The sequence below is a fragment of the Centruroides vittatus genome, unplaced genomic scaffold (assembly GCF_030686945.1).
Source record: "Centruroides vittatus isolate TY-2023 unplaced genomic scaffold, ASM3068694v2 contig_1492, whole genome shotgun sequence".
NCBI classification, from domain to species: Eukaryota; Metazoa; Arthropoda; class Arachnida; order Scorpiones; family Buthidae; genus Centruroides; species Centruroides vittatus.
In genome coordinates, this window is record NW_027120923.1 from 26,848 (window position 1) to 49,069 (window position 22,222).

At 28.7% G+C, this 22,222-nt stretch overlaps 1 protein-coding gene across 1 annotated transcript; it reads right to left on the bottom strand.

Annotated features, from left to right (window-relative positions):
* Window positions 1–760: 760 nt before the first annotated feature.
* Window positions 761–8,340, bottom strand: LOC136968522 (nose resistant to fluoxetine protein 6-like). The gene is made up of 15 exons (XM_067262497.1): window positions 7,911–8,340; window positions 7,666–7,841; window positions 7,501–7,600; window positions 7,228–7,330; window positions 6,111–6,346; window positions 5,877–6,041; window positions 5,705–5,798; window positions 5,537–5,629; window positions 4,597–4,753; window positions 4,438–4,517; window positions 4,216–4,359; window positions 3,982–4,105; window positions 3,721–3,895; window positions 3,507–3,649; window positions 761–889 (listed from the first exon to the last, which is right to left on the bottom strand). The coding sequence occupies exons 1-15, from the start codon at window positions 8,293–8,295 to the stop codon at window positions 767–769; spliced, it is 2,298 nt and encodes a 765-aa protein (XP_067118598.1). The 5' UTR covers window positions 8,296–8,340; the 3' UTR covers window positions 761–766.
* Between the last annotated feature and the right edge of the window lie 13,882 nt (window positions 8,341–22,222).

Sequence of the window (22,222 nt, forward strand, 5' to 3'; positions counted from 1 at the left end):
CTCCACGTCTGTAACGCCTAAATAGGGGCTAGTTTCCATTTAAAAGACCTCCCGGAAGGCACCCTTCTAGGCAGATCACCCAAGTGTTGCGTTGCCATAACTAAACAAACAATGGAAAATCGGAAGACTTCAAGGAAAAGTTTTTTGTTTCAGTCTTCAATATTGTATTTTTAAAACACATTTTGTCCCGCATTTTAAAATCTTTATTTAAATATTTGATTTACGATTAGATCTTCAAATGCAAAATTATTTTAGTATTGATGTACAGTACTATAACAGTACTGTAACAGTACAGTACATCGTTGCAAAATTCTAGAAATTATCGCTAGTAAATCTATTGTTGGTTTGCATATCGATGTTTATTCAAAATATTATCTTATTAGTGCATTGAAATCCTTTGCATTTAACTGTTTCTTTTAATTATATCCTTAATTTTGATTTTTATTATAAAATATTAAAAATTTTATATAATACCGTACATTTCTGAAATGCTTTATACTATGTTACTTTTGTTTACTTCCACTTATATTTTATATGTAAATATATATTGCATTCTATTTTATATTTACTATATAAAGATAAAAATAAAAGTAAACTAAATAATGATTAAATATATAAACTATATACTGCATACATAATTGATCATTTCTAGAAATTAACTTTTACTTTGTTACTTTATTATATACAAAAATTACAAATCAATATTATTCGTTGACTTTGAAATAATTATAAAGGAAGACCCGGAAAAACACTATGTATTTACATATTATTTCTTCGAAAATCTTCTCAAAATGAATTTTTCAAGAGCCATCGTAGAATATTCGAATGTCAGACTTGCAAGCAAAGCACACAAATAGGATATTAGAAATATTCCAAAGAAGACAGTTATCTAAGGAAATAAATATAACATGTAAATAGCAATATAATGAAAATATAAAAAATAATACAATACTATAATAATGAAATTTATTCGAAAATTCTGTACGTTAATTTTTCGGTTTGAAATTATTTAATTAAAATATTTCTCAGAATAAGAATGGAACGGGTGTGCTGCATCTTGAACATGTATCAGTAGGCCGGATGGCCGAGACGATCAAGGTGTCAGCTACCACTATGAGGTGCCTGGAATCGAACACGGGCGAGCAGCACCCTAAATTTTTCAAGGAGCGATCTGTACCGGATATGTCGAGTATAGTCCTTTACTCTCCAGTGGCTCCCACTGTGGGCCTGGCCGAACCCACAATGGGTATGGAAATGGTCAAGAAATTAAGGTGTCAGCCCACAATTCTGGGAACTGGGGAACGAATCCGGGCAGATCGAAAAGATTCCAGGAATTTTTCGGGAAGTGTCTGTTGGTTCTCGTCTCTAACCAAACGGTCACCCCCTGTGGGCTTGGCTAAAAAATAACTAATAGACTATGTATTAATTAATATAATTTTCGTTAAAATTAGTGAATCTTACTAATATTATATGCTTGTTTTTCATTCTTAGCATTTCTTTATTTATAATTGGCAGCATCTAACACTTCGTACATGCGGATTTAATATACACAACTTAACATAAATACATCGCATAGCCTATATACACATGTAATTTTAAATTAAATGATTTTTAACGATATATTAAAAATGAATAATTTTCAATATTTCAATAATCTTGAAATATCGAAAAATGGGCTCTTTATTATGAGAGCAATTTAACTTATTTTTAAATATTTGGAAATAATTTATTATTGAATAGACAGAGAAATTTAAAAATACAGAAGAAATAGGATAAAAAGATAAATAGAGAAATTTATATTTTTGCAGTAAATTATTTATTAAAATCTTGTGTGTTATTTAAAATTATTAATAGGCCTACTTAAATATTAACTCAACTGTACTTGGTTTAATTAGATGCACAAAGTGAGGAGGAGACAAACGATGACGAACCAGGGTGTATTGTAAAGATAATGACTACTGACGCCTTTAAATGATTTTTTGCTAATACCAACTCTTAGATTGAAGAGCGTTGCAAAATGGATACTGATTAGGAGCGGAGTGGGTTTGTAAGGGGGTGTTTTAAAAAAGCCTTGGCGCCTTATTATGAAATTGTGAAGAAGAGGAAAAGAAAGGCACAGAAAATAGCTTTGGAATTATATTTTACAAAGGTACGTGATCCTCAGTCAAGCCCGTCATCGATGGATGATCTTCAACCGGTCCTATCATCTCAGAACGGAAAGTTACATCCGGCGGTAAATAAACAACCGACGATGCAATTTTCGGTTTCTGTTTATAAATAAATAAGTTATCATTTGTGAATTATTAGTGTATTAGTACTTTGTATTAGTAAAATTTCGGTAATAAAACCTTTCCTGTAAATCAGGAACGCATTCCTAATAACGTGGATTTATTTTGCACCTACTTTGTTTACTCAGCAATTTCTACGGAAACGCATCAGGCTAAAAATGAGTACAGCTTTACTCGTTTAGAACTTTTTCAATTTGCAAACTATCATATTAATCAAAACAATAAAATTGTTAAAACGCTCCTTAAGTTATTCTTCAATAATTATTTCAAAGATAGCAATATAAATACAGGTATCCTTCGTATAACACGGTAGTTATGTTCGAAAGAGTGCCGTGTTATGCGAATCCGTGCAATACGAACAAAGGATTAATTAATGAAAAACAGATGGTTGGCTCCAAAAGTTAGCAGATGATATTGAGCTGAAATATCAGTAACTTCTTCATTTTTTAAAATTTAAATCATAAAACATGTCATTAATCGAAAATTTGTTCAAGCGGATTGTGTTTGTTCAGTCAAATACCGAGCGACTTTTTTCCAGAATTTGTGTTCGAGTACCGAGATACGGCCGTGTTTCGTTTGTCATTTTACGAATGATTGCTTACCTACAGTTTAAACAAAAGCTTAATAACACTTGCTTTAAAATGTTTAAATAAAGTTTAATAAATACGAAGATTATAATCTATAATAAGAAAACATAGTGACAGTCTTAACGGCCAAAGTCTGAAAGCAACGACAACGACACCTGCTTGATAAGAAAGTTAGTGCAATTTTTTTCTTCCTTGTTCTATCAGTTTTCATTAAAGTAAACCTGACGAAAAGCACAAAATAATTTGAAAATTTCAATATTCTAAATTCCGCGGGCAAATTTGAGGCGATGCCACATGCTTACTTGAAGCAAGAAATACAGTAGAGTTTGCACTCGAAAACTATAAACTTTTGGAGGATTTTCAAAATTATGTTAGAGTAAAACCGGGTTGTACAAGGGATACCTATAATTTGATCTATAATTTTGAATAGATACTAATGCTCTGTATAGTCTTTAATTATTTTATTTTTTGAAATCTAGCATTTTTTAGTATACACGAATTAACGTATATCGTCCTTTTGAGTAAAGGCTAAGTATATTTTTATTATTTTAAATTATCATAATTATATAAATCTATAATTTTTACTAAAGTAGCAAAAACAATAGGGATAGTTTTTTATTGGATTACTTACCATAGAATCTATCTGAAAAAACAGTGGCTTTGGACTAGAATTGAAAAATGTTTTTATAACAATGGGGTGTAAAAGAAACGCACAGTAAGTTAATCTGCTTAACGGAATCCACGCTTTCCACGATAATATTGTATTAATTTTACCTGAAAATTAAATAATTATTATAAATGTAATCAGGTATTTACCGTATAATCTTTCTTTTATGTATAAATACCTCCGAAACCTGCTGTACAAGCGAATATCATCCAAGCAACGGCAATGCTCCACGTTACTCGAGATAAAGCGTCGTAAGCAGAAGCAGCGACAGATCCCATATGTGCGTGATAAACGGCAAAAACAACTGTAGAAGTAACAGTCAAAGACAAAACCCAACATAAAAATATAATTTTCTGAAAAAACGAATAGTATTAAACATTATATATTCAACAAAAACATACAGCAATATTATTATAATTATTTACGTTCAAACACTTACTCTACTAAAATATTGTTTGAAATGTTTTGCTTTATGAAGAGCGTAACCGGTGAGAATGCCTACGAGATATGGCCCGATGCGACAATAAGGCTTGACGTAAATATCATTATAATAATTCATAAAACTAAACAGAAAAATTAATTACTTAAATGTTTCGAAATCAAATAATATAAATTTACACTTTTAAACAAAAACCGAGCGTCATAATGTGAAATAGACGATACACAAACTGACTCATTTTGCAGTTTTCCCAAATCTGATTCCAGAGTTTCGACAGCAGAAAATATTGAGATTATGCCGGATTCTCCGAGAAGTCCCGTGACAATCATTGATGCAACTAAAGTAACGCATATCAATATGATTCCTCCAACAGAAAACCTGAAAAGTTGAAGTGCAGTTTTAATATAAAAATATTTATCTTACTAGTGAAATAGATTTGGAAATTAAGAAACATACTTCCATAAAAGTAACAAAAATATCGGACTGATGATATAGAACTGCATGTCGTTAGCTAAATACCACGTCCATCCCATACACTACAATGAATATAGCATTATCAGTTGTATTATTGTTTAGACAATTCCCAAAATCAAGTTTAGTTTAATCATAGATTACCGTATCGGACAAATCTTTGAAATTTACAATATACAAGAGATTCCACCACCAATAGTTTTTGCATTGAGTGTTTTCTTTTGGCCAAAATGGACCCATTCCCACGTGCAACCAGACAGTTGCATAAAACCCTAAAATCATTAGGTATGTAGGAGTTAACCTGAAAATAATACGAATTGAAAAATATGCCATTAACTCGTTAGACTCTGGCGAATTAAATACTTTTTAATTTTAATGTAGTTAAACATAAAAACGAAAAAAAAATTATAGAAATGTGTTAATTTTGAAGAAAAAGCTTCAAAGTACAATTTCCTTTGTCTCGCCTTAGCGCGAAACTTGACACCGATGTGTCATTGTTTACACAGCTGGATGACCTTGAGAACAGCTGGTGTCGTCTTTCGCGGGACATTCTCATGAAACTCTCGGGAGGAGAAGGGTAAAAAGTAGGGTGAATACTAGATGGCGGTATATTTCTAAATATTTTTTTAAAATTACGATTTTAATTGAAATTTCCGACCCCCCCGACTTAATTAAACGTATATATAATAAAATCTATTAATTAAAAAAATTAAAAAACTATTGGATGCTGTTTTTGACATCAGAAAATAGCTTTAAATAACTTTACCGAAGTAAAATCGACGCACTAGAACTTTAGAAAGATGAATAAAGTTTTATAAAAAAATCCCATAAAAAAACCATTAAGCGTTAATCGCGTGTCATTAAAGGTTAATTAAACTCGCAATAAAATTTTTTCGCGCGGGTAAAAATTTTTCAAAAAATTTGGAGACTTAGAAAACATCCGAAAAATCAAAAAAAAAAAAAAATTTTTTAGGGGTCCTAAAGGACCCCATTTTTTGTAACGCTATACAACTTGCCCGAGATGTCTCGGGCTAAGGGCTGAAGGCTTAAATATGAAATTTTGGGGTAAAGATAATTGACTTACCTCCAAATTCGATGAAGATAATAACGAGTACAGTGAAATTGTTTGTTTTTTCCTTTATGTCTTTTTAAAAATAAATAAGATAATAAAAAGCCACTGCAAATAGATAGCAAAAGTATGAGTTCAAAATTATATTTTTTAACAAGAGAATTAGAGAAAAAGTTTTCTTACCCGATTAAGAAAAATGTATCAACTGCAAATGTACCTTGAATTATGAATAAAGAATATTGCTGTTGAGCGATAGCCAATAAATCGAGAAGATTTTCTAAATACAAAACATTATATAATAACTATATTATCTTAAAAAGCATAATATATCTAATAGAATTATAATTTTACGTACCAGAAATAAGTGCAAATTCAACAAAAACATAACCAGCAATGATCCAAAGCATGCTTATAAAACGAAATCCATGAATGCATTGTAAAGGTTTCTTAACGTTTTCAGTATTAAATATTTGACCGAAATTTGTATATACAGAAAAACAAATTAAGAATTCCACAATTGCTAATAGAAGAAAATAAAAGTCAATTTTCATAGCTTCAAAATTTCAAATTATGAAAAGTTAAATGTTACCTGACTCGGAATTCTTGTCATTTGCTAAATACATTGTGGAGTCAGATATTTCTGAGCTGACGATTATCGCATTTTCGTTGTTAAAATCGTATCTGTTAAAACTTTCTGCAGAATTTCCATTGGCTATGTTCGAATTGTTATCTTCTGTAATAATTTTTCCCTTATTCTTGTAAATTTTTACGACATCGCACAAAGTACCAGCGATCATAAGAACGGCAAATATCGACAATATACACCTAGTTAACAATGGATTCGTTGTCATATTATAAGGATACATTCACATTTTCTAAATATCAGGTTGTAAATGTAAAATTTAGACATTTTGAAAAAGTACATTGACAATTAACAACAATTACAGTTCCGCCTGGTAGGTAATAACCATGAATATCAATCGCATCTCGTCATCTTTTTGCGAACTTTCAATCTCATGAGCAGAGAACGTGTTTTTTTTTTCTTTTGACAAAAGTCTTGAGCGCCTGGTATTGTCTTTGAACTGTGCAATGGTAATATGGTTTTGCAGGGCGCGAAATAGGTGGTAGTTAGTCTGCTCCAAGTCTATGTTATAAGGTGGACGGCCCTGACTAGCCAGCTTCTCTAAGGTTATCTTTATACTCTGTGATTGTCGTAACGGTATCGGACTTTGTCAATTTTTAGATGAACTGTACTATGAACATCTGGCTCGTTCGAACACCAAGATCAGTCATTTGTTCCTGGTGTTCGAACGAGCCAGATGTTCACAATAAAGTTGTTTCGTGACAGTTATGTTCATTGAAAGCAGCTCCATCATAATTACTTAAAAAACACAGATTATCGCTTTCTTATGCACTATCAGCTCTTTGACATTTGCAACACCTGGTTGATCTTTGTTTACCCATGAACATTTGAACAAACGCTTTGCAGATGAAATCAGGAGAAAAAGCACGCGAATGTATTCTTTCGAAAGTTTCGTATTGTAAGACATTACTGATGCGTCTATTTCTAATGATATATATATGCGTGGAAGGGTTGGTATCTCTACTTATATATGTACGTCGAACGTTCTAGAACTTTTTTTCAGTCATTTTTAGAAAATAATCGAAATGTGTAAATTTCACCTTTAAACCTGATATATACTCACATGTAAGCTACGTGACTAGATTCCCATTTTATATTGGACGTTTGACAAGTTATTTGTGTACTGTTGACGTATTTTATAAGTTTATTAACTATCGGAATATAATCTGCAAAGAAAGTATTTTAGTATAATTCTACTTTAGAATAATTAGTAATTGGTTTGGATTAATCAAAACATTTTTATTGGTAAGAATTGACCTTATTCAGATACAAAGTTGGAGTTTGTTATAATAAACAATTTTAAAAAATTAGTTTTTTAAAAGTTAAAATAACTTACGTAAAATTTTAGCTACTGCTTTTGCATCATTTCTCAATATTTCTTCAGTGCACGAATCAGGTACACATATACCAAATTTTAAAGGCATGTTTGCATGATACTATAATTAAAAATATCATTGTATATAATAGATATAAATAGAATAAATTTATATTAAAGAATTACCTGTTGTAGTGAAATCGTCCAAGTAAAATAACAATATTCGCCTTTAAACCCTCCAAAATTAAAGTTTCCAATAACTTTTAGTGGTACGGTGACATTTCGACATTGTTTAAAATCACCCAACCAAAGTAAATTTCCCTTTAATAACCCAGAAGGTAATTTTCCAGTAGCATCCAACACTAATTAAATTATATTTATAAGAAATAAGTTTATATTTTAAAAATGAGAAAATAAAATACGATACTCACTTTGTTCGGCCCAAGATTTTCGTAAATTAAACAACAAATAAATCAAATCATAATTACATTTATTTCCCGAAGTTTTAATGTCAGAATGCATAGTGTCTACAGAATTGTTAATTACATCGAGCATATTGTTATGATTCGATACATTGTACGTCAAATGATTTAAGTCGATAGACACCCCACGATGATCATTTTTATTGAGAAATCCAGGATTTGAGAGGCTACGTGTTATCCAAGCAGTATTTGGTATCGTCGACATGAATTTCAGCCATTCTATTCGTAAATGATTCAATTGTCTCACTGTATTGTCGTCAAAAACATCGACGTCTGGAGCACCCAGCGATCCAATTAATTTTAAAATAAGTATAAAAGACAAAAGTTTCCACATCTGGTCTCGAACTCGTATGATCGATTGTCGCAAATCCTATCGAAAAGAAAGCAAATTTCAACGGTATGTCGACTTTAGAACGTGATTAGAATTTATCATTAGAAATTTGATAAGTTTAATCTAACCGCATCTGATTATAAAAATATAATCATAACATCATTTACCTAGTCTAAATTCTTTGAGTAATTTTTAACTAGAAACAAAGTATTACAGGTAAAAGTCTTAGCTTCATTACAGTAAATATGCTATTTTTTATATACCATATACAAATACATTATTATAGAAGTATTTAAATACTATATGTTATATTGATTTTTGAAAAATGTTCAGTCTCTATTTTTTTTATATAACTTACATAATTATTTTATTGTTAAGAATTTTATTGTTGTTATGTTTTCTTTACATGAATAATTCGAATTAATTTGTTAAGTTAAATTATTTTTACAATAATATTGCATCGAAGTTTTTAATTTAAAACGAAAATCTAACAAAAAAAAAGTCAATAATTTTCATTTTATAAAATAGTTCAGTTATCTATTTTTATTTTTATAATGTCTAAAAGGTAAAAACGAAAATGCTTACTTATAATAGTTGAATTTGCAAGAATTCAGTTAGGTCCAGAAACTTCTGTAGTATCTGTTTCTATCAGTTTTCGATAATTATTATGTAAAGAAACAAAGTCCACCTGATAGCCAAAACAATCATTTTCTGACAGTTGCACTGGATTGTAAACAAATCTAAAAATAATGCATTAGTTATGCGATGCCCGTTTAACTTGATATCAAACTACTAGTTACTATGTAAAAATTTTTAACTACTTTCTCGTATAATTACAATTTATTTCTTTTGATATTAGGGCGGTTTAATTTTCGTTTTGGAGAAAAATGCTATATTAGATAAAGAAGAAAACAATGTTTTTTTTATTAATTTTTTTACAGCCTCCACGTAAGTGTAGGTTAATTAATGCTCTATATTGGTACGAGCAATTATTTATTGTGACATCGTCACAATACCGGGCTGCAATTATTAATATTTTTTAATTAATTTAATTTAATTCTCTCCACCTCAAATTAGTAGTGACTTGTCCCTGTACGTCATACTTTTCCTGCTAGCAATCGAGTAATGCCAGTCATCCATCTAACACCTTTCAGGGGAAATTTTGAATTGAAATAACGTGTCTTTCGGTTTGCATCGGAAGTCCAATTATAGTTAATTAGGGCCTTCTGTCCATAAGGTTTCCAAATCTGGTCTCGTGTTTTATCTATCTAACTACGTTCTTTAGATTAAGGAAAGCCAGACGGACGGACGAACGGACGACAATTGGAATTTATAGATCTACAATTTTTTCAAATTGCAGCCAAATAAAGCTCGTTAAAACTTTACTACAAGCAAATTATAAGTATATTGCCTTGTACAAATTATATTAATTGTATTATTAAAATTTTATACATCCACAAATCCTCTTAAATTTTGATACTTATAAAGTCTTAATAATTAAATATACAAATAAATTTATTTAGTTATTGAAATGGAAAGAACATATCTACGTTGAAAACGAAAATGAATAATTTATAAAATATATAACAAACTAATTCATAATTTAAATATCTACTCGATAAACGTAAAAAAGAGAAGACAATTAAGGATGAAAGTTTCAAATCTATTACTTTCCCGGATGTTATGTATAGGCTACATTACAATGGAAAGTATTGGAATCGTGTCAAATTTGACCCTCCGAGTTCTTTGTAAAATCCCCACGTTTTGAGACCACCTGAACCCAAAAAATCGAAAATAACAAAGAAAAAAAAATTTCCGTGGATGTATGTTTTACTTAATATCTCAGAATGGGGTAACGATAAAGAAACAAAATTTGGCACGGTAGCATGTGTATAAGGGGCATTGATGCTATTAAATTTTGTTGTATTAACGTGGAGGGAGTGGGGAGATAGAAGGTGATCGTGTATCACATCTAAAGTGGGGTTGGATTTAATGAAGATTTTACACGTTATTAGCATTAAAAAAAATCGTTTTTAATAAAACTCATCACTACTCTCAAAATTAAACATTTTGCTATTTTATAATAATTAAAAAATATAAAACGTTTTTGTAATAAAATCTATTAACAGCCGGTAAAGTTACGCAACTTGTTAGATTTTTTAATACTATTATCCTGTTAATTTAGCATATTGATATAGGCTACTTACTACACATAGCTAATCTTGTCTCATTACTTTAAATAACAAAATTACTTAAACAAAATGCATCATTAATGCTATAATTAAATTTTATACAGAAATAAATAAATTTTTTTATAATTAACTGCTTACAACTTGTATATCAACGAAAAATATAAAGGTTTTATATATTTCAAGTGGAAAATCTACTAAAAAGTGATACTGTAATTCTGTATATTCTAGAATTTATCTGTTCGAGATAAGAAGAAGCCTTGGAAAATTGTTGTCACGGAGTTATAAAACGAATCTGTTGTTATTATGTAAACCTATAATTTGAATTATATTCATTTCATTTCCTTAAATTTTCTTGTTCGAATTAAATGTTCTGAATGGTGAAATCGTTGTACGTTTTACATCTACTTTAATTATTGCTATTCGTTTTAATTTGAATAAAGTTTGAAAAACATTTCTACGCCGAAAACAATTGGATTAATATACTAACATTAATTTAACATTAACATATTCTGTTAAATGACATCATTACGAGATTCATATCTACTATGAAGGACAGATCTCTAAATAGATAAATAGATTAACTGAACTACGAATCAAATTCTTTGTTCAAATTCGATATTTTTTCTTAACATTTTAAATCTTCCAATATAGATAATGTTTGAAGTAATAAATTACGTATTTGAAATTCAAATAAAGTGCTTGACTATAACCCGTTGCCTTAAGATAAAAAAATATATACATTAAAAATTTTGATTCCAACTTGAAATTAATACAATTACGTAATGATTTAAATTTATTTTAAGCGCACATACTCATATTTACATATCGTGCCGACGTCTCCAGTTAGTGTCTAACCTTGTGTTATTGTCTGCCCAGTGCCGTAACTAGGCAGGGGCAATAGGTGCGCCCGCACAGGGCACACTTGGAAGGGGGGCCCAAAATGCATGTATTTGTTTTATTATTTTCCCAAACCTAATTAATTAATGGGCCCAAATGTAAATTCTTGCACAGGGCACAGGAATGGCTAGTTACGGCACTGTGTCTGCCTAAGAAAAGCAGTAAATGTGCTAGAAAACTGTTTGGCTATTATATATAAGTGAAATTGAAAATTTATATTTAATGCAATTAAATATAATTTAAGTTAACAACATTTTTTAAACGCCACACGTTAATTCCATTCGTCAAGTAAAGATATATTTTTAAAAAATTTAAAGAGTAAATGGAATAAAAAGTTATTATTTTATAGTAAATAAATGCCGAATTAATAATTTTTTAGTAAATGCAAATGAAGAAAAATTTTTTATTTGAGGAATTTATTTCCGAAACGTGCTAAATCCAATGTTTATTATTTTATTTTACATATAGTATTGCCCCGATTTGCATGGCATTTTTCAATATTATAAGCCATGTATCAGCGAACGCACTATTTAATTTTGGCTAACATTAACTTTTTTAAAAATTACATTATCTGTTTTTACGCTTGACTCAGAGGTCAAAATCTTAACAAATAACCTCTATAACAATGAAGATTTAAAAGATAATCACAATGATAATTGCGGAATTTAGGAATAGTGTTTTATTATCAACCTCTGTTTGCTTTTTGCCCTTAATACTATTTAACACAGTCTAAATAAATAGACACATATATATCAACCTCTGTATCATAGAACTCTATAATATACTCGAGGTCATCTGTTTGAGGAAAATACTTGCGTACTTTATTTCAGGGATAAATATTATTTTAATATGAAAAAGTATAAGTGTAAACTTTTGTACACGTTTTATACTTTAAAGTAATTCATACAATGTAAAATATTAAATGTTAATTGTTAAAAATATCTAAACAATATCAAATATTTAAAAAAATTTTAACGCTGCATTAATTTCGTTTTATTTTCAAGAAAAAATAATAAAAGTTCTCAGACGATGAGAACTTTAAGTCGAATTGGAACACTTTAAAGTGTTTCAATTTGATTTAAAGTAATCGTTATATATTGTGCATTTATTAAATAATCAAACAACTTTTTCCAAGGGCTCTAGCAGATCGGACACTTTAACACAAAGCCGGCCACTAATCTAAATTAATGGACAACTGCTAATACCGGTGGGATGGCCGAGGTAGTAAAGGCGTCAGGTCTACCTCTTTGAGGGATCCAGTGTAAAGATTTCAAACTAACCCCCTTCAAGTTACTTCCGGGTAATCTAAAATCGATTCCAAATTACTTATGTGCAGCCCAAACCCGATTTAGTATTACTCCTGCACTGCTTCCTTTCAGATTTAGCTAAAATAAATGTTTATGCTTATAGCTCATAATGCATTCATTGAATAAAACATGAAACTTACAATATTAAAAGTTAATTTCAGTAAAATAAAGTGTCATCACGAAAATGTTAACTGTATTAAAACCACTTAAACACTAGTTCAGAATGCATTATATATTATATACAAACTTATGATATACAAATATTCAACCTAATTGCAAAAATCTAAAAAGAATGTTACAATAATTGCGCTGACATATGTGCCCTGACTAGAGCAGTCACTCTGAAACGAACTAACGTTATCCAAAATAAATGAGACAATAATTGTCCTCAACAGACCATAATTTTCTAGAGTTTTAGTCAGTTTGGCAGAAGGAACGGACAGACAGTTGCTGTCGGGTTTTAGTCTGCAGGGCTGATTGTTTGGAATGTTACAAGTACCGTTCTGTTCTTTGTTTTATTGTGGTGGAACATACAAAGTACGGTTGATTTTAATGAAATTTTTGCCAACCTAGCAGACAGATGTGACTGTAATGGAGTCGGTAGACATGGTTGTGTAATTTCTGGCACTTGATGAAGTTGGGAGAATTTACTTTTTTTCTGGCACTTTATTTTGATCTGAAAGTCGGTAGGTGGTTTTGCCGAAACCTCTCAGAGGAAGCAATAACTCCTGAATCAAACAAGTAACCAAAAAGTCAGAGAGACTTATTATTTGTATGATGTGGTATAACTGTAGTGTAATTTTTATACTTGTTCAAGTTGTCCTTGATTAAATCCTTTCTTTTGTACATTCGTACATTCTAGCCTCAAGCATTCCATTAATCATCTTATATCTCATACATATACTGTATATATATATATATATAAGCTTTCAGCTTTATATCAGTGTATCAATTTGTTTTTATTACTGTTTTACAATTTATTATTAACAGTAATAAAACTGACTCCGACTCTAATGCCACTGAACTTCAATTTCTTATCTTTATAAAATTTCGAAGAATTATTTTCGAATCTATTTTTAAACAAGTAAATAAGGTGAATTTATTATCAAAAATATTTCTAACAAAATTCGTTTTCTTTAATAATAATGATGAAATTTGCTTATTTAAAATAAAGATTTATAATTTAATACATATTTACGTTGATGTAAATATAACACATATTCAAATATTTCATTTAAAGAACTATCATATTTTTGTTTTATTTGTAAAATATATATTTCGAATATGGCATCTCCCTTAACAGAAAAAATCAGAAATGATACTTTTGTACTTAGTTCTTACACTTTGATACTGAACCTATAAATCACCTTTGCTTTATCTGATTTAAAAGAGAAATTTTTAACAGATAAACTTCCATTTTTATATCACATAAGAAGTTTTAGTAGTAAACAAACACACATATAATTACAGAGTTTTAATTGTCCAGTTATATTATTTTAATTTTTAAAAGTAAATGATGAAAATCCAAATTAAGGTTTAGTATTTTGTATTTAATTTAATATATATATATATATATATATATATTTTATTATTCGAGGTAATATATAATGGCTTTTTCTTTACTACTTAATTTCCAACTTGAACTAACTTTATTAAGTTAATATGGTTCACGAGTTCATACGAAAACACTGAGTAAATACATAGCTTTTTATGTACGAATGAGCTATATCTTCTAGCGCACTTTGACATTGTAGTTAGTGATTAAACAGTTACATTTTTAGAATATAACAAGTTAAAAGTGTAAATAAAGTTCATAAAAAGTAAAAATTTATTTTTTGTGTTTAGTGGGGACAATCGCATTCCTTTAAATACGTCCCTGTTTCGTCAGCTCATTTCGGTGACCTCTCTATATATCTGTATAGCAATTTATAATAATTTTTTTTTATAAACAATGCTAGTTTTGTAAATATATTGATTAAATAGCTATAAATAATAAGGGAAAATTTAATGAAGAATAGTACGACAAAAAATTCTAATTTATAAAAAAAAATATTTATTTATTATTTGTTTAATAATTTTTTATTCTTAAATCTTCTTGGGATACAATACTTACATCACCCCCTATAAGTACACCAGAAATGAGGCCAATACAATTATATTAGATACCCTAAATATAGGCCTACTCATTTCGTTAAAAAATAAAATATTTTTCTAACAAATAACCAAGTAAATTAAGATATTACGACATAAATATATTGCATATTGAATTCAATTTTGTAATTATCGGTTTATGAGACTACATTTGTTAAATTATAAAATTTTAAATTATTTGCACTTATTTTTAAATATTTAAATGAGGATCTTAAATATTACTGAAATGATTCTAAAAGTTTTATCGTGACAAGTCAATTCTAATAATAAAGTTTCGCGGAATGTAGTAAAATTAGTATTTAAAGTTTAATTAATTTTATTCAAATGTAAGTGCATCAATATCACTTTTAAAAGTATATTATACATTATTAAATAAAAACAATCTGATTTATTGAAATATTAGTGTTTGTTTCAGGGTGGGGAGTGGATGGTAATTCACAAAATCTGCTTTTTATTTTCATTATTATCGACCAGATTTGACGAATCGGATGGCCAGGGAAGGGGGAGATTGAGTATGAAGACGAACGAGAAGGGAGTTAGGACCCGTACTAAAAGGAATAAAGTTGTGTCTCTTTAACCTGTGTGAAGTGTTCTTTGTATAATAGGTTGTATACGGCGCCTTACAGTTATTACAGCACCAGGGTAGTCACACAATTAGTGTATCTGTATTGGAAATTTACCTGTTAGGAACAACACATTGATTATTTATATTGTAATATGATATACGAATTTTTTTAATTGTAATATAATAGTACTTTCAAACGGATTAAAAACATGTCTACAATTATTCGTCAAGGGGTACCTTGGGGTAACCCTATCAATTTCAAATTTAGCCTACTTTCCGAAAGAATTTAGCCGAAAATTTAACTTAGAAAGTTTCTGGGGATGCTTAAATATGTCACGAAATATTAATCAGCAAATATTTAGATAATTTGTTTATTATAATTTTAAAAAGAAGAGAATTCTGAGAGAAAGTGTATTTTAACGTAATCGAAAAATTCGTTGAAGTTTGACGAGCGGAACGGTGTCCGGCCCACACGAGCAAACTTAGTGTATAACAATGGCCCACATTTCGAAAGTGAAAGCTCATTTTACTGTTGACCCACATTCTAAGAATTAAAGGTAGTTTATGTAATTTGTATTGTGACATAAAGTTTATATTCTGTAATAACATAGACCAAAAATTAAAAAATATCTCAATTTAACAAAAAATTAATTAATTAAAATCCCGATATGAACTTATAACTTATCGAGAGTATAATGAAGGTTCAGACATCTGATTTTATTTCGATTAGAATTTATGTATAAAATAATCTATTTAAAGTAAACAAAACACTAACGTAGTACTTACAAGTTATGATTTCTCGAAATGTCTAATTGTATTCTAAACTTTCAATCTAATTCAACTGCAAGTAAATTTAACACGGGATGTATAAGATATGCACTGACAACAAGAGGTCGAGGAAGTACATTTAACAGGTTGAACTTTTTTTTTTATCCGATTTTATTAGTATTAGGTCTACGAAAGGGAAACCAGTTTTCCGGTAGCCTTGCCGTATTCAATGTCATTTCGCAAACGAATATAATCTTGTATTAATATAAACAACCGGTTTCCAGATTCTCATATTTAAGTTAAGCGGATCAAATTGTACTTCAAACAATAAAATTACACGTCATAGCATTAGTAGCGTTTTTTACGAATACAGCTAAATAAATACAAACAGTCAAGACTGTGTAGCGCAATATAAACGTACTGTACATGTATATGACGTTCAAATCATATACATAAACATGTATATGATTTGAACGTTATAATGTAATTTAATAAATTCATTTTCGTTAATTAATTAAGCTACATTCGTTCTATATATCCTGTATTAAAGACAAAAGAAAAACCTTTTTATTAGTCATGTTTCCACTTATTCCTTCCAAAAATAGATAGCTCAAAATAAATTAAACCAGCAAATCAATCAACATCTGATATGATTAATAAATATTATTTTATAAATTTATCCGTTTAGTTATGTCAATATGATTCTAGAGTAACCAACTTAACCGTTACTCTAGATCCATTAAAGAAACACACATTTATGTTATATATTACAGAATTTATAATAATGTACCCTAGGAATGCCATTTTGTTCCTCCAGCAATTAATTAATTTATATAAATTAATTGGAATTGAAAAATATTTGGACTATCGTTAGAAGCATAACTACACGTTAATGGCATTATCAATTAGTATATAATTTATATTATGTTTCGTATTATGTATTAAGATGAAAATTCTAAATTTGTAATATAATTCCATGTGGACAGATTTAATTTTTTTTAAACAGGAATTGTTATAAGTTTTTTAATAGTATTACAATGAACTTACAAATTATAATAGCAGATATTCCTGAACAAATTACAAAAAATATACAGTAATAAAAAATTCAGGAATGAGTTGCATTACTTTTCCGGCAAGAATTGGAAATTGTGTGAGGCGCCATCTGATATGAGATTTTACTTTAAAATATATATATATTTTTTTATATTATTAATTATTACAAAATAGCAAAAAGCTTAATTTTGAAACTAGAGATAAGTTTTATGTTTAAAAAATTGTAAATGCTAATAATGAGTAAAATCTTCATTAAGTCCGACCCCACCCGAGATACAACATATAACTTTCTCTATCTCCCTCACTTCTCGACCTTTAGCCACCAAAATTTAATAGCATCAATCTCCTCAATACACAAACCTCCAGGCAAAATTTCAGAAATTTTCGATGAAAGATACGGTAGCTAAGCTTCAAAATGAGTGGACGAAATGGCGCCACACATACACAATAACATCCATATTGCAGGGAAAACTCGAATTTTTTCCATATCTTGGCGTTTCAAGGTCTCGAGCCCAAAAATATAAACACCTTGGCAAGGTAATTTTGTTTATAGTATTTTACATTTCCGTCTGTTATAACATTCCCGTCTGTATATATAACAGAGGGAAAGTATAGCGATACTTTCCCTTTATTATATATAGCAGCCAGGAAAGTATAGTACCAATTCTTGCAATAATCAATGTCTTTAAATGATAATAAAAAATGGAAGAGATAAACTATGATCTTTTCTGTGTTTTTTCGCCTTCTTTTAGGAAATAATTTTTCTAAACTGTACATTTAATAAAATTATAGGAACATATTTTAATAGTTTAATAGCTTCATTATAACAGAAGGAATAATTAATTACTTCACTTCTGTGTAATGAAGCTAATTATTTAATAATTATTAAAGTGTATTCATTCAAAGAAGATAAAAAAATATTACAGCAAAATATTAAATTTCTGTTTCAAATATGGTTATGAAATAGATAATTTATTTAACCTTAACATAAAGAAGTTGAATTCTTTCTATTCTTTTATTACTCAATTTTATCTGAATATTTACTATTATTTATAAAAATATGACATCTTATGAATATTTAATAAGGTTTATGAGTATATTTTCTTTTTTAACCATCATTGCCTTGGGGAAAAATAGGATATGCATGAAATGTAGTGTATGACGTTTGAATAAAAATCATATACAGTATGGCATTCATTATATCACTCCATAATTTTGTGGCGGAGTTTATTTCGTAAGGAAAAATGTTGTATATTACATGAAATTACCTTTAGAAATAATTGTAATACTTGAATAATTTATAATAAAATTAAATATAATTGGACATTTTGATAGCATCTCATAACAATTGCCATTTTAATGATGACTTCAGACTAGTAATCATCTCTTTTGAATTTTCTGAAAGAGAATGTTTATCGAATTATGTAATTCAGAAGCAGAAGGAAAATTCAAAAAATATTATTTTAAAATTCAAAACCAGCTTAAGTTATACGGCACACCCTCATTTTGTGTTTTACAATGACAGCAAATTTTTATTGATTATTTTTTACCTATTTAGAGAATGGAGCTAACTTATATTAAAAAATAATCTGTATTCGATTCAGCTATGAGTACAACAAATAAATTCGATTAAATATTAATTTGTTTATCATTAAAGATAGTGGATAATCTTTAATGCAAGTAATTACCTACTGGTGTTTTAAAGTAGAATGAAAAATAAATACCATAATAAATAAATAAAAATTAAGAAAATACATATAAATACAATAAATTTATCTATTTTTGTGAAATATTTATATTTCGTAATAATTTTTGCTTCGATTAATCTATGTAGTTTTCAGCAATATTAAATTATGGAAGCATTAAACTCATTATATGTAGTTATTTTTATCTTTTGTACAGACAATAAAATTGAAACGTTGCTCGAAACGATAGTGATCAATCGTTAAAAAGTATCAGTATTTCAGAATGTTATTAAAATAAAAATAACGTTGAAGAACCTGTATTTTATTTGTTTTAATGATATCAAACATTGACATTTATTATCATGCATCATATTAAAAGTAGCTGTTAGACTTTGATATTATCAAACAGATAAAATTCCTTTTACAAAGTTACTCATTTGTTACATTTAAACTGAATTTTAGCACAGCTAATTGTTTAATGGAAATACTTCTACCTAATAATTAACATTTAAAAGAAGAGCAACTTTAATAATTATCTTTATTATTGCAATATGGTAAATAGTATTTAATTTCTCTTTCAAGTTTCAGTATGACATCATATTTTAAACATTTTTTATGTGAATGGCTTACGTAGATGGATATTTTTTTTTAATTATTCAAGAGTAATTTCGGAGTTATTTAGTTAAATTTGTTCTTTAATTTTTTTTTAAATTAAAATTAAGAATTTAAAATCTAAATTTATACTTTGAGTTCTGATAAAAATGATATGGGTTCTTAAAAGAAATTATTTATTTCATGTGTATATAAATTTATAATTAAGTAAAATTTGTGTTAACTGAATACAATGTATCCTCAATTGTCTACTCTAATGACAGAAATAGACTCGTTAATAATTCGAAACTACTTTGACAGCCGGATTGGCCAGGCCCCAGAGCAAAAGAGAATTGGCCTATCGTTCTGTGGACTCTTGATCGAATTCTGCGAGAAATTATCTAGGAATTTTTCGGGTTATCTGTCCCGAATATACGGGCCCGTCCTCCATAACCTGGCCTTCTCCATGTGGGCCTGGTCGCGTACGGAGAAAAGGCCCACTAGGCGAAAAAAGACGACAATGAAAAAAAGAATTCAAAATTATGTTGCTAATATATATAGTATTTTTTTAATAGTATAAATGAGTTATATTTTATTTTATTTTATTATTTTTTGCGAAACTATTATTAATATAAAAGAATTTCGTCCTTTCAAGGACGAAATTTGAACTTTTCTATATACTGTATTTGATCTATCGTATTTATATTTTCCTATTAAATGTGAAGGTTTCAAGAGATAAAGTCGACGGATATAGTGATGAGTGAATTTATCAAAATTATAATGATTTAACCAGGAATAGCTTTTGTCGTTATGCTGACGACTATCTTGTAATATGATTCAGATCAAATAATTATATATCATGAGTTAACTTACATAAATACCTTAAGCAGGCTAACGTTTATTAAATAATATTAAATATTATATGAAAACATATACATTTCAAAATAATAATTAAAAAACAATAATGTTTTACTGATTTCCAGACTGAATAATGTAATAAATAATGCATTATATTTTTAGGGAAGTATTTCTCGTATGATCGACAATCTATAGATTCAATTATAATAATGTAAATGATAGATATGTATACATTAGAGAGACATTTGCGAACTCTTTTCGAGGAGGATAATGCAGCCGTTCATTGCAATACATATATTCAGCAGTTTACCTTCACACAGCAGAACACTGATGTAACATCGAGCCCAATACGTTAAAAGCGTTTAAAAAATAAAATAATATTTATAAATGGAAGTTGTACACAATTATGTATATAAAAAGGGAAATTCACGAATTATGGGTTCAATTTTTTAATTTGAGAGTATAAAATACGGAGTGTAAGGGAGGACTAGTGTTGCAGAGGTAGCAATTTGTGTGTGAGGTGGATCTAGTGCTGGAATAATCTTAATTGTTATGCATTTTATGAGTCAAATGTATAACATAGGCCTATATATACTGGTGCCATTGAAGCCTTTTCATTAAGTCTCAAGCTCTTCTACTGGACTTTTTTAAAATTAATGTCAACTTTGCTTAATGTCACAATATTCACGGATGTGATATTAAACGGGTCTTACTATATACGACATATTTATGGCTCGCCTATTTACGATTTATGCTCAATTTAGCTGGAATCTGAAAAGTTTGGGGACCACTGCCTTAGACTGTAATAATAAACAGAATATTTAAATAGCAATTAAATAAATTTTAACGAATATAATTTAATTAACATCTTCAATTAAATTTAGACTAGACTGGTTACATTTTTGTAAACACTTTTTAAGAAATTATATTACATTATGTTTTTCTCATTAACACGGGGTCTACAGCACAGTAAAAATACTCAGTTATACCCGTATAACTGAGTTTTGTTAATCAGTATCAAATAAACTAACTTAAAAATATTTTAATTGAACCTTTTGGTAAACTTTTTTTTCGAAAAAATTAACATATAACTTGAAATAAAATCATCTTTATTTAAAAACTTACAAAATTGATTTAATACTTCGTAAATAGGGCCTATATTTTCTACGAATATCGTTGATAAATTAGGTATCCATTTATATAAAATTAGTTTGGGAAGAAGAAGAAGAATGTGTTTAGTTTAATAAAATAGTGGACACCTTATTTTAATTAAATTTCGTTTTTTAACATACTCATTTAGAGTGACGCATTTTTTCTAAACGTTCAATTCCTTTTTTGCATTCCTCCCATAAAAAACTTTCCTTGATTCATTTCCTTACAGTAGTTTAAACTTCAAAATTTGATGAGAAGCGTTAAACTTTCAATTTTTCTTTTCATTTTAAGAACAACCGTGATGAATTCCGGTGGTTTCATATATTTAGGCTGTGAGAGGATGTGAAATAACCTCTAAATTCAGGTTCTTAAGCTTATTCGAGTTTCTTTTTGCGTATTCAAATGCGGTTTTCAGTTATCGTAACTCTTTTTGGCCTTTGTGAATACGTCTCTTGAAGTCAAATTTCACAACACTTCTCTGAATTGATTTATTCTCCCAGAAATACTTCTTGTAAACAACTTCCTTTCCATTCTTCTGAACAAAGAAAACAACTTTAAACTTTTCAATGGACAGAGAATAAGGATAACAATGCTACATCGAGTATTTCTATTTTCTGTGTTATAACAACAGTGGCTGTATGGAAGTGTGGACCTCATTTATCAATCAATATTCGTATTTTATAATTAGGTCTATAAATTATATCGGTGTTT